This window comes from Nycticebus coucang, chromosome 7, assembly GCF_027406575.1.
Source record: "Nycticebus coucang isolate mNycCou1 chromosome 7, mNycCou1.pri, whole genome shotgun sequence".
Lineage (NCBI taxonomy): Eukaryota > Metazoa > Chordata > Mammalia > Primates > Lorisidae > Nycticebus > Nycticebus coucang.
The window spans coordinates 121,993,168-122,008,037 of NC_069786.1; the positions used below are offsets into that span (position 1 = coordinate 121,993,168).

The window sequence follows — 14,870 nt, forward strand, 5'->3', positions numbered from 1 at the left end:
TTTATTGAAACTCAGAGAAACTCTGCCTTACTGGCCCATAGACATCACCTTATCAAGAGCCAAATGGGGCTTGGCGCCCATAGCACAGTGATTACGGTGCCAGTCACATACACTGAGGCTGGCGGGTTCGATCCTGGCCTGGGCCAGCTAAACAACAATGACAACTGCAACAACAACAACAAAAATAGCCAGATGTTGTGATGGGTGCCTGTAGTCCCAGCTACATGGGAGGCTGGGGCAAGAGAATCACTTAAGGCCAAGAGTTTGAGATTGCTGTGAGCTGTGATGCCAGAACACTCAACTGAGGGCAACATAGTGAGACTCTGTCTCAAAAAAAAAGGGCCAAATGGTAGTCTCTGTGTTTAAGCTATTGTATAACATTTCTCTCTCTTTCTTTTTTTTTAGTTTGGAAATTCCAAATGTAGAAAATATTTTTATCTTAGAATATCTCTTAACTTAAAAGACCTTAAAATCTTAAATAAAAAAGTGTTATCAAATTTACATCCACAGTCTATGATCTGTTCTCTTGTTCTTTTTTATCCATTATGGTAGAAGCCAGCAGATTTGTTCTGTAAAAGGTCGTATAGTAAATATATGCATCGTCATGGACCACTTTTCAACTGTGGTCATCCTCTGTCACCACTTTTCAACTCTGTTGCTGCAGCAGGAAAGCAGCCATGGACAACTGATAAATGAATGGGTGTGAGTGTGTTTCAATAAAACTTTATTTACAAAGTTGAATTTGGCCTGCACACTGTAATTTGGCAAATCTTGAATTAAAGGACCCTCAGAAAATATGTTAAATGCTGCCCAGAATTGTCACATGCTCAAATACAATTCTTTTGAGCTATTTTCCTTGGCAAGGAAAATATAAACTTTCCATCTTTATTGTTGATTAAACCATAACAGATTACTAAAGAAAATAAGATACTAGAAGAAAGTGAAAGCATGTTACCCACAGTTTTAACACTCAAAGCATTTACAGTATTTCCTTTCCTCTTTCCTTATTCACTTATGTGTTATTATACTTTGATGCACAATTACCTATCTTAACTTTTTCACTTAGTTCATCATTAGCAGTACCGATGTCTTAGTAAACTGTATTCACTTGCTTTTATTCAAATTATTCCACACGTTTCATTGTTGTTAATAACTTTGATCCCTGCTTAAAGCTTTTTTCACATTTAAATTTATTTCTACCAATAGAGTCTTGGAAATTGCTAGGTAAAAAAACAAAACAAAAAAACCCATGCAAACCAAAAAGATATACATTAAAAATTCCCTGGTGGATATTCATTTCACCAATAAGTGACTATTTTAAGACATACATTTATTAAATTTCCTAGCTCAGCAAAGCAGTGTGACTTCATTTCCAGAAAGCAAATGAAGTTATTTATAAGAAAGATTACGCATTACCTTGTTTGAGTCTGGATTCTTAATGTAAGGTTCAGCACCACTGGCAATGTTCCCCATCAGGACTTTTTCAATTTTGGCCACCAAAACAATTTCAGAATGTGGATTGCTTACAGAAAATACAGCCTATGTACAAATAAAGCAGCTAGTGAGCGTCTAAGAACCCACCCTTAAGATATTTACAAAATGTTGCCTTAAAGAAAAAAAAAAAAAAAACAGCTTTCAGGGAATTTTTATCTGGGAAATCACCCATCTTATGTGATCTATTGGTAAGCACAATGGAACATGAAAAGGAAACAAAGAGCCACCTGCTTTGGAAATTTTAGCCATTCTTCTGGAAGTCCCTTGATGTGAGGTTCTTCTGATTGTCGTGCAGTGACAGGGTCAATGTTGCCATTTTCCAAAGCCATGGCAGCCTCTGAGAGCATCTGCCTGACAGCGGGGTGATTCAGATCCACATGGAAATCGGCGGAGATCTTCTTGCTGTCTCTGAGGTCATAAAGTGCCACGCTCACAAAAAAAGGCTCAATCTACATTAAAAGGAATAGATGTGTTTGACATAAAATTAGTACCGATGCAACAGGTTCTTTAACGTGCCATTTAACAAAGCAGCAGATAAAATACATGCAGGAAGCAAACTCCCCTCGAATCTGAGAACGACCTGGAGCCCCTTCCTCCAGCAGGAGGCTCGGGTCCCAGTCCTGTATTTCACTGGTTTCTTCCCTCGAGTTTCCCTCCCAGGTATCCTCTTCCACGTGTTGTACTATATGGATGGGTTGGCCTTACAAATCTTTGTTGTTATCCCTCCTGTATTCTCAGAAAATATTCGTCAGCTCAGCCTCCCCAGACCCCTTGAAATCTAAGGATATCCTAGAAGTTTCTAGATTGCACCCAGGAGGAACATCACTGTTCCACTCACTTCTCAATTTTTTTTATCAGAGCTTGATAGAACAATGATAAGAGCTAATATTCATTCAGCCTTTACCGCACATGTATGTGCCTCCTGCTGTCCTACAGCATTTGAATAGATTAACGTGCAAGATACATATGGAAACAGTGTGATAAGCAGGTGAGCATCAGGGCTGGGGTCTGCTGGCAGAGCAGGCAGCAAGTTTTCAAAGAGGAGTTGATATCTTAGTTGGGTGTTTGGTAAACAGATATGAACTATTTTTTTACTTATTTTGAAATAATTTTGAACTTACAGTAGGATTGCAAGAATGGTGCAAAAAACAATCTCTCCTTTTGATCAGATTCTCCAACTATCTTCTTTCTCTTTCTCTCTCTCATTTACACACGCACACTCCCTATTATAACTAATATGAATATTTTGAGAGCAAGTTTCTAATAGCATTCCACTCCTAAAGCCTCCAGCAGGTGTACCTCCCAAATCAGGACACACCTCTGCCTAAACACCATGCAAGTCAGGAAAGCAAGGTTGGCCTAAGACCACTGTCCAACTTACATGCACAATTGACGTTGAATGCCGCTAATGAAACTGAAAACGTCTCTCTCTCTCTCTTTCTTTCTTTCCTTTGTGGTCCAGAACCCATCTATGAACACTTGTTGCATTCTCCTGGCATTTCTTTTCAGTTTACTTTCATCTGATTCATTCCTCAGTTTCTCTCTGTCTTTGAGTTCTTGACAGTTTAAAGAGTATAGGACACACATGCTAAAAGATGACCTTTAACCCAGGTCTTTTATGCCCTTCCTCACGACCAGATTCAGGTCTTGTCCTTTTGGCAGCAATGCCCCAGAGTGATGGTAGATTTTATCCTTCACTGTATCAAGAGTGCAAAGGGTTAATGCTTCAGCACCTATGACGTGAACTCTGGTCACGTTGGTATCTGCCAGTTTTCTCCATTATAAGGTCACCATTTTCCTTTGGTAACTGGTCTGTGTTTGTGGAAGTATATTCTGAGATTACCCCCATGCCTTGCTACTCATCAAACCAAACTATGAGTCTTAACCTCCACTGATAACTCCCACTGGAATCAGCTATGACCATGATGGCCACCAGTGACCCTTGGTGATTTTCTAGCTCCAAGGGCATGCTCCAATTTCCTAAGTAGGAATTAGGCAAACAGTGGGTTAGAGGTAGGACGAGCGACACGTGCAAAGACACAAAGACTCGAAAAAAAGCACAGGAAAAGAACACAGGCATGGGAACAGAGTGGAGCAAAAATTTTAGTCAGAAAGTGTTTGTGGGAAAAGCATTTGAGAACATGAAATGCAACCAAGAGGCTTGGAAATATTTGGCATGTTTGTCTGTTGGTTGATCGGAGAAAGAAATGCACAGGGGCATAAAAAAAATTCCAGGGTTTGGGGATAAAGGAAACAAAGTCATTTGCTGATTCTGGGGATAATTATACAAATATGAATTGTGCATAAGGCAGAGAACGTCATCTGTGAGACATCAGAGTGGCAGCTGGATTTGTGAGTTTTGAACCCCATTAAAGAAATTATGCTGGAATCTCAGCATTTTGTATGTGTGTTCCTGTTTACGCCCTGAGATACAGACAAGAAAACTAGAACAGGATCTTGGGAAATACCTGCATGCAAAGGATAGAGATGGAGCTGGGGAAAACGGCTTATAAAAGAGATTGGGAAATTTTAATAAAAAATAGAAATTTTAATAAAAACCCGATAAAAATTTTAAAATACTGTCAGGGTATCATAGGAAAAACAGCAAGATTCAAGAAGGAAGGAGTGGTCAACCAGGAAAACATCAAATGCAACAGAGGTTAAATTTGATGAAGAAAAAAATACATAATATATGTAATTATATACAGATTATGCACTTGAACATATATACATAATTACATACATTATTTATATGCCCACATATGTAATTACACATCTGCATTATTAAAGATGGAATATGCCTTCAAAAACGGAATTTCTTTTTTTTAAAGTTGTATTAATTTTGAATTGAGGCTAATCATCTGAAATGCTAGAATTCTCTGGACAAGCAGAGCTTGGACCACAAGTAATAGGTGGGCCACATTATGATCCAGCTATTTCTACCCAGATTCATCCATGCTCTGGATCTTTTAAATGCGTAAAGGAATCTCGTGTCCTCTGCATCATAACATGACCAGCTTGTGACAGCAGAACAAGTTCTATTCCTCAATATTAAGCAATACTTGCCAGCTCCCTCACCATTAGAAATAGATACAACATATGAAATAAATTCAATCAATTATCTTTTTAAATATAAAAGAATAGTGAAGTAAAAGTTTTTCATTTTACCAATTTAATTTAATTTAGAAAAGCTCTTGGTTTGTGGTAATGGTAGTCTGCCAAGAGTTGAAATTTGCAAAAATTATAGGAAAATATCTCAGGTAGGAACCCCAAACACATTGAAAGTCAAAGAAAAAAGTCCTTATTATTTTTCCCCAATTGTTGCATTTTGATTTTCATTACTGCTCAATGAATGGAAGTAAATACTTTCTTTGATAGTCCATCACAAATTAAAGCTCACATGGTGATTCATTTATTTCTTTCAATCCACCTTTTTCTACATAAATGTCAAATCACTGGCTTTTCAATAAGGATTTGTTTAACAAAGAACCTTCAAAGCCTCACAAATTATGTTGAGAATTCTGTACTCTTCTTTTTAAAAATTCAGGAACATAAAATTATAAAGGTAGCTCTACAGTAAGGCAGCTTTATTAGCTTAGATTTTTGGAATCAATTTCTATTTTCAAAGAAATATTTTATTCTATAAAAACCACCAACTTGAGTTTGGTTTACAATTTACTGACAAAAAAATTACATGCTGTCAGATATTGTTTTCTCATCATGAAAAAGTTCTTTCAGGGAGTCTTTAGAAGTTCATCCATTAAATGCAGTAGTTGGCTTTTAAGCAACTTGGAGAAATATTTCAATTAATTTAAAACATATTCATTGAATTAGAACAATGAATTTAAAAATAGTTGCATTAAGAAAAGAATGTCATTGAATAAATATACAAAGATTAAAAAAATACCATTAAAGAACAAACTGCTATTAAGGTAAGGCTGTGGTTTTCTTCTTTGCATTATTGCTTATAAGCACAATGAAATTATTGTTTGAAAAGTATTTTCCTAGTTTTTCAACATTTGTATCAACTGGAAAATACATTTAAAACAATAGAGACAAAGAAAATGCTCCAAATCGACTTAGCCCTTGGCCCTGACAGTTATGAAAGGGTACGCTAAAGCTAATCTCTAAACCTGGGTCTATTCTCCTGTCTGGGGAGCCTGGTCCAAATATAGACATTTTGCTTCTGAATATGGGTCTTAGCACAAAGAAAGGAATCCATGTGGAAAGAGTCACATGCCCTCGGCACCGGGAAGAACAGCCCATTAGCTTTGATTTTCAGTTTCTAAATGGGAGTTTTTAACTTTCACTTAGGGATGTGCTGGGGCCCCCAAACTATTTTATTTATTTATCTAGAGACATCGTCCTGCTCTGTTGCCTGGGCTAGAATGCGGTGGTATAATCGTATTTTACTGCAACTTAAAACCCCTGGGCTCAAGTGATCCTCTTGCCTTAGCCTCCTGAGTAGCTGGGGTTACAGGTGCACACCACCATGCCTGGCTAATTTTTAAATTTTTTGTAGAGACAGGGAATCTCACTATGTTGCTCAGGCTGGCCTTCCTGCCTCAGCCTCCCAAATTGCTAGGATTACAGGCATGAGCCACCGTGTCAGGCCTATTTTTGTTTAATGAGATTAAGTGACATTACAATTTGGGTTAAGTTTTCCTGATACTTTCACATAGTTTCAAGAGCTGAGTTTCTAGGTTTTGTTTTGGTTTGGAATCTTGCATGAAAGGATGGTCTGATTTCTCCTAACACTGTACACTCCATGGGTATTGCCCTTGCCACAATCAGGGACATCTTGTATTTTGCCCTGTCTATGGGAGCCCTCTTTGACCTCAAGTTCCTCAGCTCCTCAGTAGTCACCCCCTACCCCCACCCCGCAGCTGGCAGTTCTCCCTCGGTTCCATAATCTGCTCTTTCTGGATTATCTCCACTCCCGTAATCATTCCTTCTTTTCTCCATTGGTCACTACTCTACCCACCCTTTAAGTATCTGGTTCCTGGCCCCTTCTCTATGCACACAGACATTTTTAGATGATTGCTCCCAGGCCATTGTCTGGACTAGACTTCCAAATTTATATCTCCAGTCATGGTCACTCCTTTGTGTCTCAAATTTGCATCTGAATTTTCCCAAAGGACATCTCTGTTTGGAGATCTAATAGGCCTATCAAACTTAACACGTTTGTAATAGAATTTTTGACCTATATCCCACAAATCTGCCCTTCCTGCAGTCTCATCATCTCAGGAAATTGCACCACCGTGAATAGAAATGACCAAAGCAGGCTGGGTTTAGTGGCTCACGCCTGTAATCGCAGCACTCTGGGAGGCTGAGGCAGGTGGATGGTTTGAGCTAAGGAGTTTGAGACCAGCTTGAGCAAGAGTGAGATCCCACCTCTACTAAAACTAGAAATATTAGCAAGGAATTATTATAGGCATTTGTAGTCCTAGCTACTCAGGAAGCTGAGGCAAGAGGATCATTTGAGCCCAGGAGTTTAAGGTTGCTGTGAGCTACAATGCCACAGCACTCTACCCAGGGTGACAAGAATGAGACTTTGTCTCAAAAAAAAAAAAAAAAAAAAAAGACCAAAGCAAAACCAAGGGACTCATCCTTGAGATCTCCCTTCCTCCTATTCTGTATATCTAATACATCAGGAAAACCTGTCATCTAAGTTTACAAAATGGCAGTCAAATCTGTCCATCTCTCCCCGTCTTCCTTCCTTGTCAGATCTAGTTCAGGCCCTGTGAGACAAGATGGTAGCAGGTGGTGACAGCAGTTCTATCAACTGGCCTCCTGGACACCTCTGTCTCCGCCAAGCCATTCTTCTGATGGGATCTTTTAAAAACACAACTCTCAGCATGTGATTTTAAAGTGCCTAAAACCCTTAAAAAGCTTCCACTCACTCTTCCCTGTGCCTTTAAGATCCTACATGATCTTCCCTCCGTTTCTCCCACCTGATCCGTGTCTCCTCCCCTCCTTGTCTCTTTTCAGTTCCTAGAAGTTGCTGAGAGACCCGTGGTCTCATCTCGAGGCGCGTGTACCCGCACTGTCTCCTGGCTACAATGCTCTCTCCTGACCTGCTTTCTACCCTTCTCATTCTCTAGTTGTCTCTCTTCTGATGTCACCTCTGCAGGGAGGCCTCCTGCGACCAGCCTGTGTAAAGTAACCTTTTCCCTCCTTTCCCTGCATCAGGTCTCACCAGCTTTATTTCTTTTTTAAAAACTCCTCACAATGTACCATTATCTTGCTCATTTGTTTTCTTGTTTACTCTCTGTCCTTTACAATGTCCAGGAGGGACGCGAGACCTGGCTTAGTAGTTCCCTGCTGCTTTCCCTGCACTCAGCACAAATCTGACCCACAGCAGAAACACAGAAAGAGTGCTTGATCAGGAAAACGAATCAATCTGGCTTCAACTACCTCTGTTTCTACTCACACCTAGTGCACAGTTAAAGTTATACATCGTGAAGAAGCTTTATTTTGGAGCAAGATTCTTATAGATGACGTGTTTCCATTTGAGCTTACTCGTCATCAAGAATCTCACAAGTAACGATGAAAATATCAATAATTAGCATGCATAGATTTTAGAAATTTCGAAGCAATTTCCCACACGTTTAGATAACAGCACATATTTAGTGATATTTACATTGGACTAAGCCCTAAGTATTTTTCCATGTATTGCCTCATTTAATTTTCACAGTGATCACTTAAAATAGTTAATGTTATCATCCCCATTTATAGGAGAGATTGAGGGTAATCCACCTGCCCAGCCTAAACTGGAAAGCCAGGTGATTTGATCCAAGTGTGGCACATCTCATTTGATTCTCCTCATAAATTGGAAGTCCACACCATGAACCTTATTTTGCTGCTACATCCATCAGGGTGTAAGAGTCTCAAAAGGAATCACTGAGGCAATAAAAAAATGAGGTTTAGAGATGTTGGAGTCATCTTCTGAAAACATCAATCCTTTCTGCCAGCCACTCACTATGACTTCCAACAAGGTTGTTTTCATTGCATCATGAATAGGGGAAGGCCTGGGGTTAATGCGGGACCAATTAGTACTAAGAATGTGATGCTATTTCTGCCTTCCAAAGTCAATGGAACTTGCAGTAAGGATCTGGAAGTCAGTTTTCTTCTTTGAGGAAGTGACAATTAAGTGATGATAGATTAGAAGTTAAGACAGCAAGCATTAAAAAAGAATGAAAGGAAATATGCCAAAATGTTAACTGTGACTTGTATTGATGGTAGGATGATGAGTGGTTTTGATTTTCTTTTCCATAGTTCAACATTTAAAAATGTTTATGCTGGTAAAATGTCCTGGTCCCACACATACATTTATAATCAGTATGGAACTGTCCACCAGATTACTAAGAGAAAATTTTCAACAAAGCTCCCTTAGTAGGAAAAGGAATCTTGTATAGATTCATCAAACATGCTGATGTTTCCAAATATCAGTGTGGAACCTTTGTAATTTTTGTTATTCCCATGTGCCACCTGTACCATTATTTATTTAATATTTATCTAATATTATTTTACTCGATTCACTGTTTAGCCTTGGCCTCAGCAATAACAGCTGTAAAATCACAGGGTTTATTTGTTAGCTTTGATTTTTCTCTGATATACATAAAAATATATAAAAATAAATATACAAATATTAAAGTAAAAATTCTGGCTTAAAAGCTAGCTTGAGTCCTACTAAAAGGATACAAGCCTGGGGATCTTCTGAACCCACCATGATGATTTCATGAATCCCAGAACACAGTCCTTCTGATGATACTTCTTTAAATTGAAAGGAACATTTTATGGTGGTAGGCAGCTTATTGACAAATTCTACCTTAGAACTTGTGCATTTGTATAATGTGGAAAAACGCTGTTCATCATATTCCCTAGTACACCAGGGCATGTGAAATTGGTGCTTGGGATTAGCAGAAGTAGAAGAAATTTTGACAAGGCTGGTATGATCTGGCCCACAGAACAGAAACTTACATTTGTTATCAGGTCATTTTCATTCTCCGTTACACATCCCTGAAGATTTAAGTTGAGAGTTTTACAGATGATCATGATTCTCTTGGCAGCTTTTTCTTCAAATGGTTTGATCACAAAGTCAGGCTCTAAAACATCCTTTTTTTGAAGTTTCAAGGTCTAAAAAATGTTTTGGAAGTTTTTAACCAACAAAAAGACATTATAAATTATAACCCCCAGTTATACGGATCAAGTTCATATTGGCTTAGACAGAATTCTGACTTACATCTATATCTGGATCCAGTGAGAAGAGATTGAGCCTCTCCAAGTTTCGAGTGTTTTTTACAGTATCTTCAGTTTCTGTGAGGTACTGCAGATAAAACAGCGTTAGTCTTTGGTATCGAAATATCCAAGTAGAGCCCCAGACACACCCACATGGCCCAGAAGTAGTCCTATTTTAATAACAAAGAGGGACGGAGGGAGGGAGGTGGGGCCTTGGTGGGTGTCGCACTTTATGGGGGCAAGACATGATTGCAAGAGGGACTTTGCCTAACAATTGCTATCAGTGTAACCTGGCTTATTGTACCCTCAATGAATCCCCAACAATAAAAAAAAAATACTCATAAAATCTTATAAAATGATGCTTTTATTTCTGAGTGCTGCGTGTGCATATTAAGTAAAACGCGTAGGTTAATGGAAAGTTCTGAATTGGTTTCTGAGCCTAAATCTTCAAAAAGTATATTTCCATCTTTTCCACAAAAGCAAGAACTAATACGTAAGTCGAGCTGAATTGCAAGTGTAATGTCAAATTAATTACTTTTGCGAAGTCTGGGTGGAGGCTGTTCTCTGAAGAATCTGTTTCCTCAGGAGTGCATTCACAAGTTACGGGATTATCCAGCGGATCTTGAAAAGATACACCAAGGCAGGTTACTGAGTCATACTCATGAGCTGTACCTTTTTCTAGCCTGTGACGTATAAGACATAATAGGAGGGGTGTTGTTGAGCCTGTGCTTCATTTTGCCTTTATTCCAGCAGTCTCCCTACTGCTGGGTGATCTGAGCCTAGAAACAAGAATCATTTTGGGATTCTTGCTATGGCACCATCCCATGTCCGAAGAACCTTTGACCCTTACAACGCTGGGTTGTCTCGACTAACTTCATTAATGCTTCCTAAAGTTTTCTTGAATATGTATGCATTGGTGGTAATTAGGACCCTCAGGCCATCAGTTTAGAATCCTTCTGCTTTCTCTAGCTACTCACACTCTGTCAGACATTGTAAACATCAATACTACGTTGATTTATTATTAAATAAATAGCAAACGCCGAACACTACGGCATATAGTAGTTATGTTACAATCAGCAACAGTTTTCTTCCCCATGATCCCATGACTCTTTGCCTTTGGAGCATATGACACGTGGACTATGACAACTTAGAGATCCTTTGGTTTCTAATGTACCATGAACTGTACAAAATGTCTTAAAATAGTAATAGTTCTTCTTTGGGAGGACTGGCTCTCTCTGCTTGTTGCCAGCTTCCCTTTCACATAGCTATACAGGTGTTCCAAAAGTCTCCACACCAAGGAAAATCAACAAACTCCCGTGGACACAGATATCTTGGAATGTGTTCACCATTAGAGGGAGAGAAGACTTCGTGTGTATGTAGAAAGAGGTGGCCACATGTACAGAAAATTTTGTAAATATTTTGCAAAATTTTATAATGAATGTTTTGTAAACGAAGGTACATTGAGCTACAATTTCCCATTTTCCTTACGTATGGTGACTTTTGGGACACCCTGACACCACCTCCTGCTCTCTTGCTCCCTTCTCTTTGTTGAGAATGAATTAGAAACTTATGAGAGCATTAGACTTGGAAAAAGAATAATTTTAGTCTTATAAAAATCTCTACTACCATGCATAATTTTTGTTGTTGTTGTTGTTTTTGGCCGCGGCTGGGTTTGAACCCACCACCTCCCGTATATGCGGACAGTGCCCTACTCCTTGAGCCATACGTGTCGCCCCCTGCATAATTTTTGGAACTTTCACATATTAGTGGAGCTCAGTCTGATCGAAGAGCATAAATGAAAGCTGCCTTTTAACTAAAGGGAAGATTTGCATTTACTGAGTATAAAGTTCATTAATTAAATATAATAAAAGGCCAAATTCCCCAGAAAATCCCCCTTCTAAGGTAACATCTTATCAGATGCAAACACATGTTTGATGCTGCTGACAAACGATTCCCAGCATTGGTTGCTAGGTGACAGCCTCATATCCTTGCGGGTTGCCTCAAAATCGTGCTTATGTCTGGTGACCATCACTGTTAGGTAAAGATTTAGGAGTGATTCTTTTGGAGCAAATAGCTCTGGGATAAATGAGCTAGATCAGACAGCTACCGCAACTCCTAGCAGGGTAAATGAATGGAAAGAACAGGTCCCACTTGACAAAGGAGGGAGCTGGTTTCCTGCGTCCCTCACCCAGCCCCAGCTCGGTGAGCTCTGCGCTCCTGCGCCCCTGCAGGGTTCCCTCGGGGCTGATCTGCAGGATGCGGGTGAGGGTGTGGATCCACTCATCCATGTCTGTCTCCGTCTCAGCTGCCAGCACAAAATAGGTCAGGTCATTCATCTTCAATTCAAAAGCATATTTTCTTAGTCTATTATTCTGTGGAAGAAAAAGAGAGACAGAAACAAGAACACCAAATAATAAGTCTTAGAGAGCGGGAGACATTTCACGTGGAGCTGGCTTTCCAAAGTCTTTTCATATAGGTAGGTAACATTCAGAAACTTTCTGAAATGGGACAAATTTTTAGATTAGCATGAATCATTTTGTTTGGTTTCTTTGAAAGCTTTTTGCACTAAGACAAATCTTACTTAGATTATTGGTGATTGGATGGTCATGTTAGCCAAGAAGTTTCATCTCGGGCACATGGGTGAGTAAATTACGAGCTTCTTTAAATAGTTGCTTTGGGTTTCTGCCTTCACTTTCTCAACTTACGTTCTGTGATTCACTCCCGTTGGGTTTCCAACCCCATTACATCCCAGAGGCAGCTTTTGCCAAGGTCACCAATGAGCTCTGTGATGTCAGCCTCTCCTAGGGACATTTCTTTCTCTGTATCTTCCTTGACTTTCCAGCAGAATTGACATGGTGTCCACCTCCTCCTTCTTGAAACCCCCTTGCTTTGGTTTCTGGCATCACACTCTATCCTGCTTTCTTTTCACCTCATCAGTTGCCACCTTTCCATATCCTCTGCTGGCTCTTCCTTCTCCCCGTGACTGCTAATGAGAACCCTGGCTCTGCCTCAGTCTCCATTCCCTCCCTTTCTCACCTAGTCCAATGGCTTCAACTGACACCCATGTGCAGCGATGACTCAATTCCTTTCCTGGCTCTGGCTTCCCCAGAAACTTCCAGACTCTTCTGTAACTTGACACCTCTAATTTGTATTTGGGGACCAACTCACAAGGTCTTATTCTAGTTCCTGAATATATTCCTCCCACTTCCTTACTATTGCCACAAGGCTTGAGACAGGCTCCACGACCACTGTCCCACCGTTCAAGCTCTCACCCGCACAGGGAATAGACACTTGCCCCTTGTGTCCTGTGTCTGTACATGACTTGTGTGCACTCTTCAAACCTCAGCTAAAATCCTCCCCGATTCCCCAACCCATGACCTCCAAAGCACTTACCATAATTTGGAATTATATGCTTATCCCTTTTTGTCTGTTTTATAAATATATGTATGTGACCCTCAAGGCTATCTCCGTGAAGACTAGTCTAGTCATTAACCTCTAAATCCTGTAATAGCACCAACACTCAGAAGGGCTCAGTAACAAGGGGTTCAAAACAGTCTTATTTTACAAATGAAACAGAACAGTTCCTATTCTTGGGTAATTGACATTCTAGTAGGGAAGAAGAATGAATAATTGAAGGAATGAACAAACAATTGAAAGAGATTCTCTATTGTTCAGAAAATTAAAATGGGCTGATGGGACAAGTAGGTACTTTGACCAGACGGTCAGAAACAGGCCTTACCCAGAAGGCAATGTTTAATTCGAAATCTTAAAAAGAAAGAGTGGGGCTATTTAAAGTTCTGGGAAAAATCTTTAAAGCAAGAGAATATAAGAGCAAATTATTACAATTTTATATATTCCAGTCATGAGATTAGAATGTAGGTTCAAAATGGAAATTAGCCTTATTAAACCAGGGTGACTATTGTAAGAATTACTGAGGATACTCCATTTCTGTTTCATTCCCAGGGGCAATTCCAGTGCAGGATTCCAATTCCACTTTTACACACATGTTCTAAAGCCTATAGTGAATTCCTAATTGTAATAGAACAAAGCCTAACACACAGTATAGCTCTATTAAAATGAATAAAAATAGGGGAAGAACCATAAATAAGAGCAATAGTTATGGGATTGTGGCTAAATATCAAAGTATAAAATTATATTTGAGAACAGGATTGCTATTTCCTGGTGCAAGAAAATACCAGTTTTTAACATTCCTCTGGCCATGTCCTGGGAAGTCTTCAAAGGCCATCCGAAGACAGCTGTGCCTTTCAACTTTCCCAACAGCAAGATGACTGCTGCTAACACAACTTCTTTTAAACACCTGCCCTGCATTTTACAGCCATGATGAGAAAAATCGTGTGATTCATTACATTGAACATATGATGAAATTGAGGCTGGGGAGATTAATTAAAATGTGTTTGGGATTATGTCAGTAGCAAGTGACAAGAAGGGAAACAATGCTTGTATGCTTGGGCAGTGTGCTCCTTGTCCCAGTCACTGAATAGACTCACACATTGCAGGGAGCCAGACCCACAGATGATAACCAGCCATTCCCCATCTTTCTTTCTACTGCCCTGCCACCATCACACACCAAAAACTGGGGCCTGAGAAGTCATGGTCTCTCTAAGTGGGCAGGAATACACCCTAGGGCACCGCATTGCCTCAAGATGGAGTACAATTTAGGAACTGAAAGAGAAAGAAGAATTGGCTGAAAAGCTAATTGCAGTTCTCAGTGCAGAAATTTGCAGCTTAAATGCCCCTTTCTAAACTCTTCCAAGGACAAGCTCTTTGCACATAATGGGGTCAGGAAAATGCAAAATTTATAAAGTGTTTATATTGGATCAAAATTAACAGTGGGTTATTACCTACTTGCAAACAAAGATGCCAGAAATCATTATAATTTAAGAAATAAGACATTACAAATATAAACAAAAATTGATTTAATAAATTGTACTCTGGACTTCAATGAATTTTGGATGTGGTTGCCAGCTTCAACAATATCATCAAAGCTGTTTTAAAGAAAGACTGAGCAAAGTATTACAGGCACTGGTTTCACGAAAAGGGACTTTGTAAGTAAAATGAATAAATATTCTCTTTGCAACTTCTTGACAACTAAATCATCTTTATCTATTTTGAGA

The 14,870-nt window shown here is 39.4% G+C and overlaps 1 protein-coding gene across 10 annotated transcripts in view; it reads right to left on the reverse strand.

Annotated features, from left to right (window-relative positions):
- The window catches only part of DOCK10 (dedicator of cytokinesis 10), a 277,597-nt gene that overhangs the window by 91,814 nt on the left and 170,913 nt on the right, over positions 1-14,870 (reverse strand). For all 10 annotated transcript variants that reach the window (XM_053597597.1, XM_053597595.1, XM_053597593.1 and 7 more), the window contains exons 8-13: positions 11,924-12,107; positions 10,271-10,356; positions 9,740-9,823; positions 9,478-9,633; positions 1,722-1,943; positions 1,417-1,539 (exon numbers count right to left, since the gene is read on the reverse strand). In XM_053597597.1, coding sequence (XP_053453572.1) covers positions 1,417-1,539; positions 1,722-1,943; positions 9,478-9,633; positions 9,740-9,823; positions 10,271-10,356; positions 11,924-12,107 — 855 coding nt within the window. The remainder of the gene's footprint in view (positions 1-1,416; positions 1,540-1,721; positions 1,944-9,477; positions 9,634-9,739; positions 9,824-10,270; positions 10,357-11,923; positions 12,108-14,870) is intronic.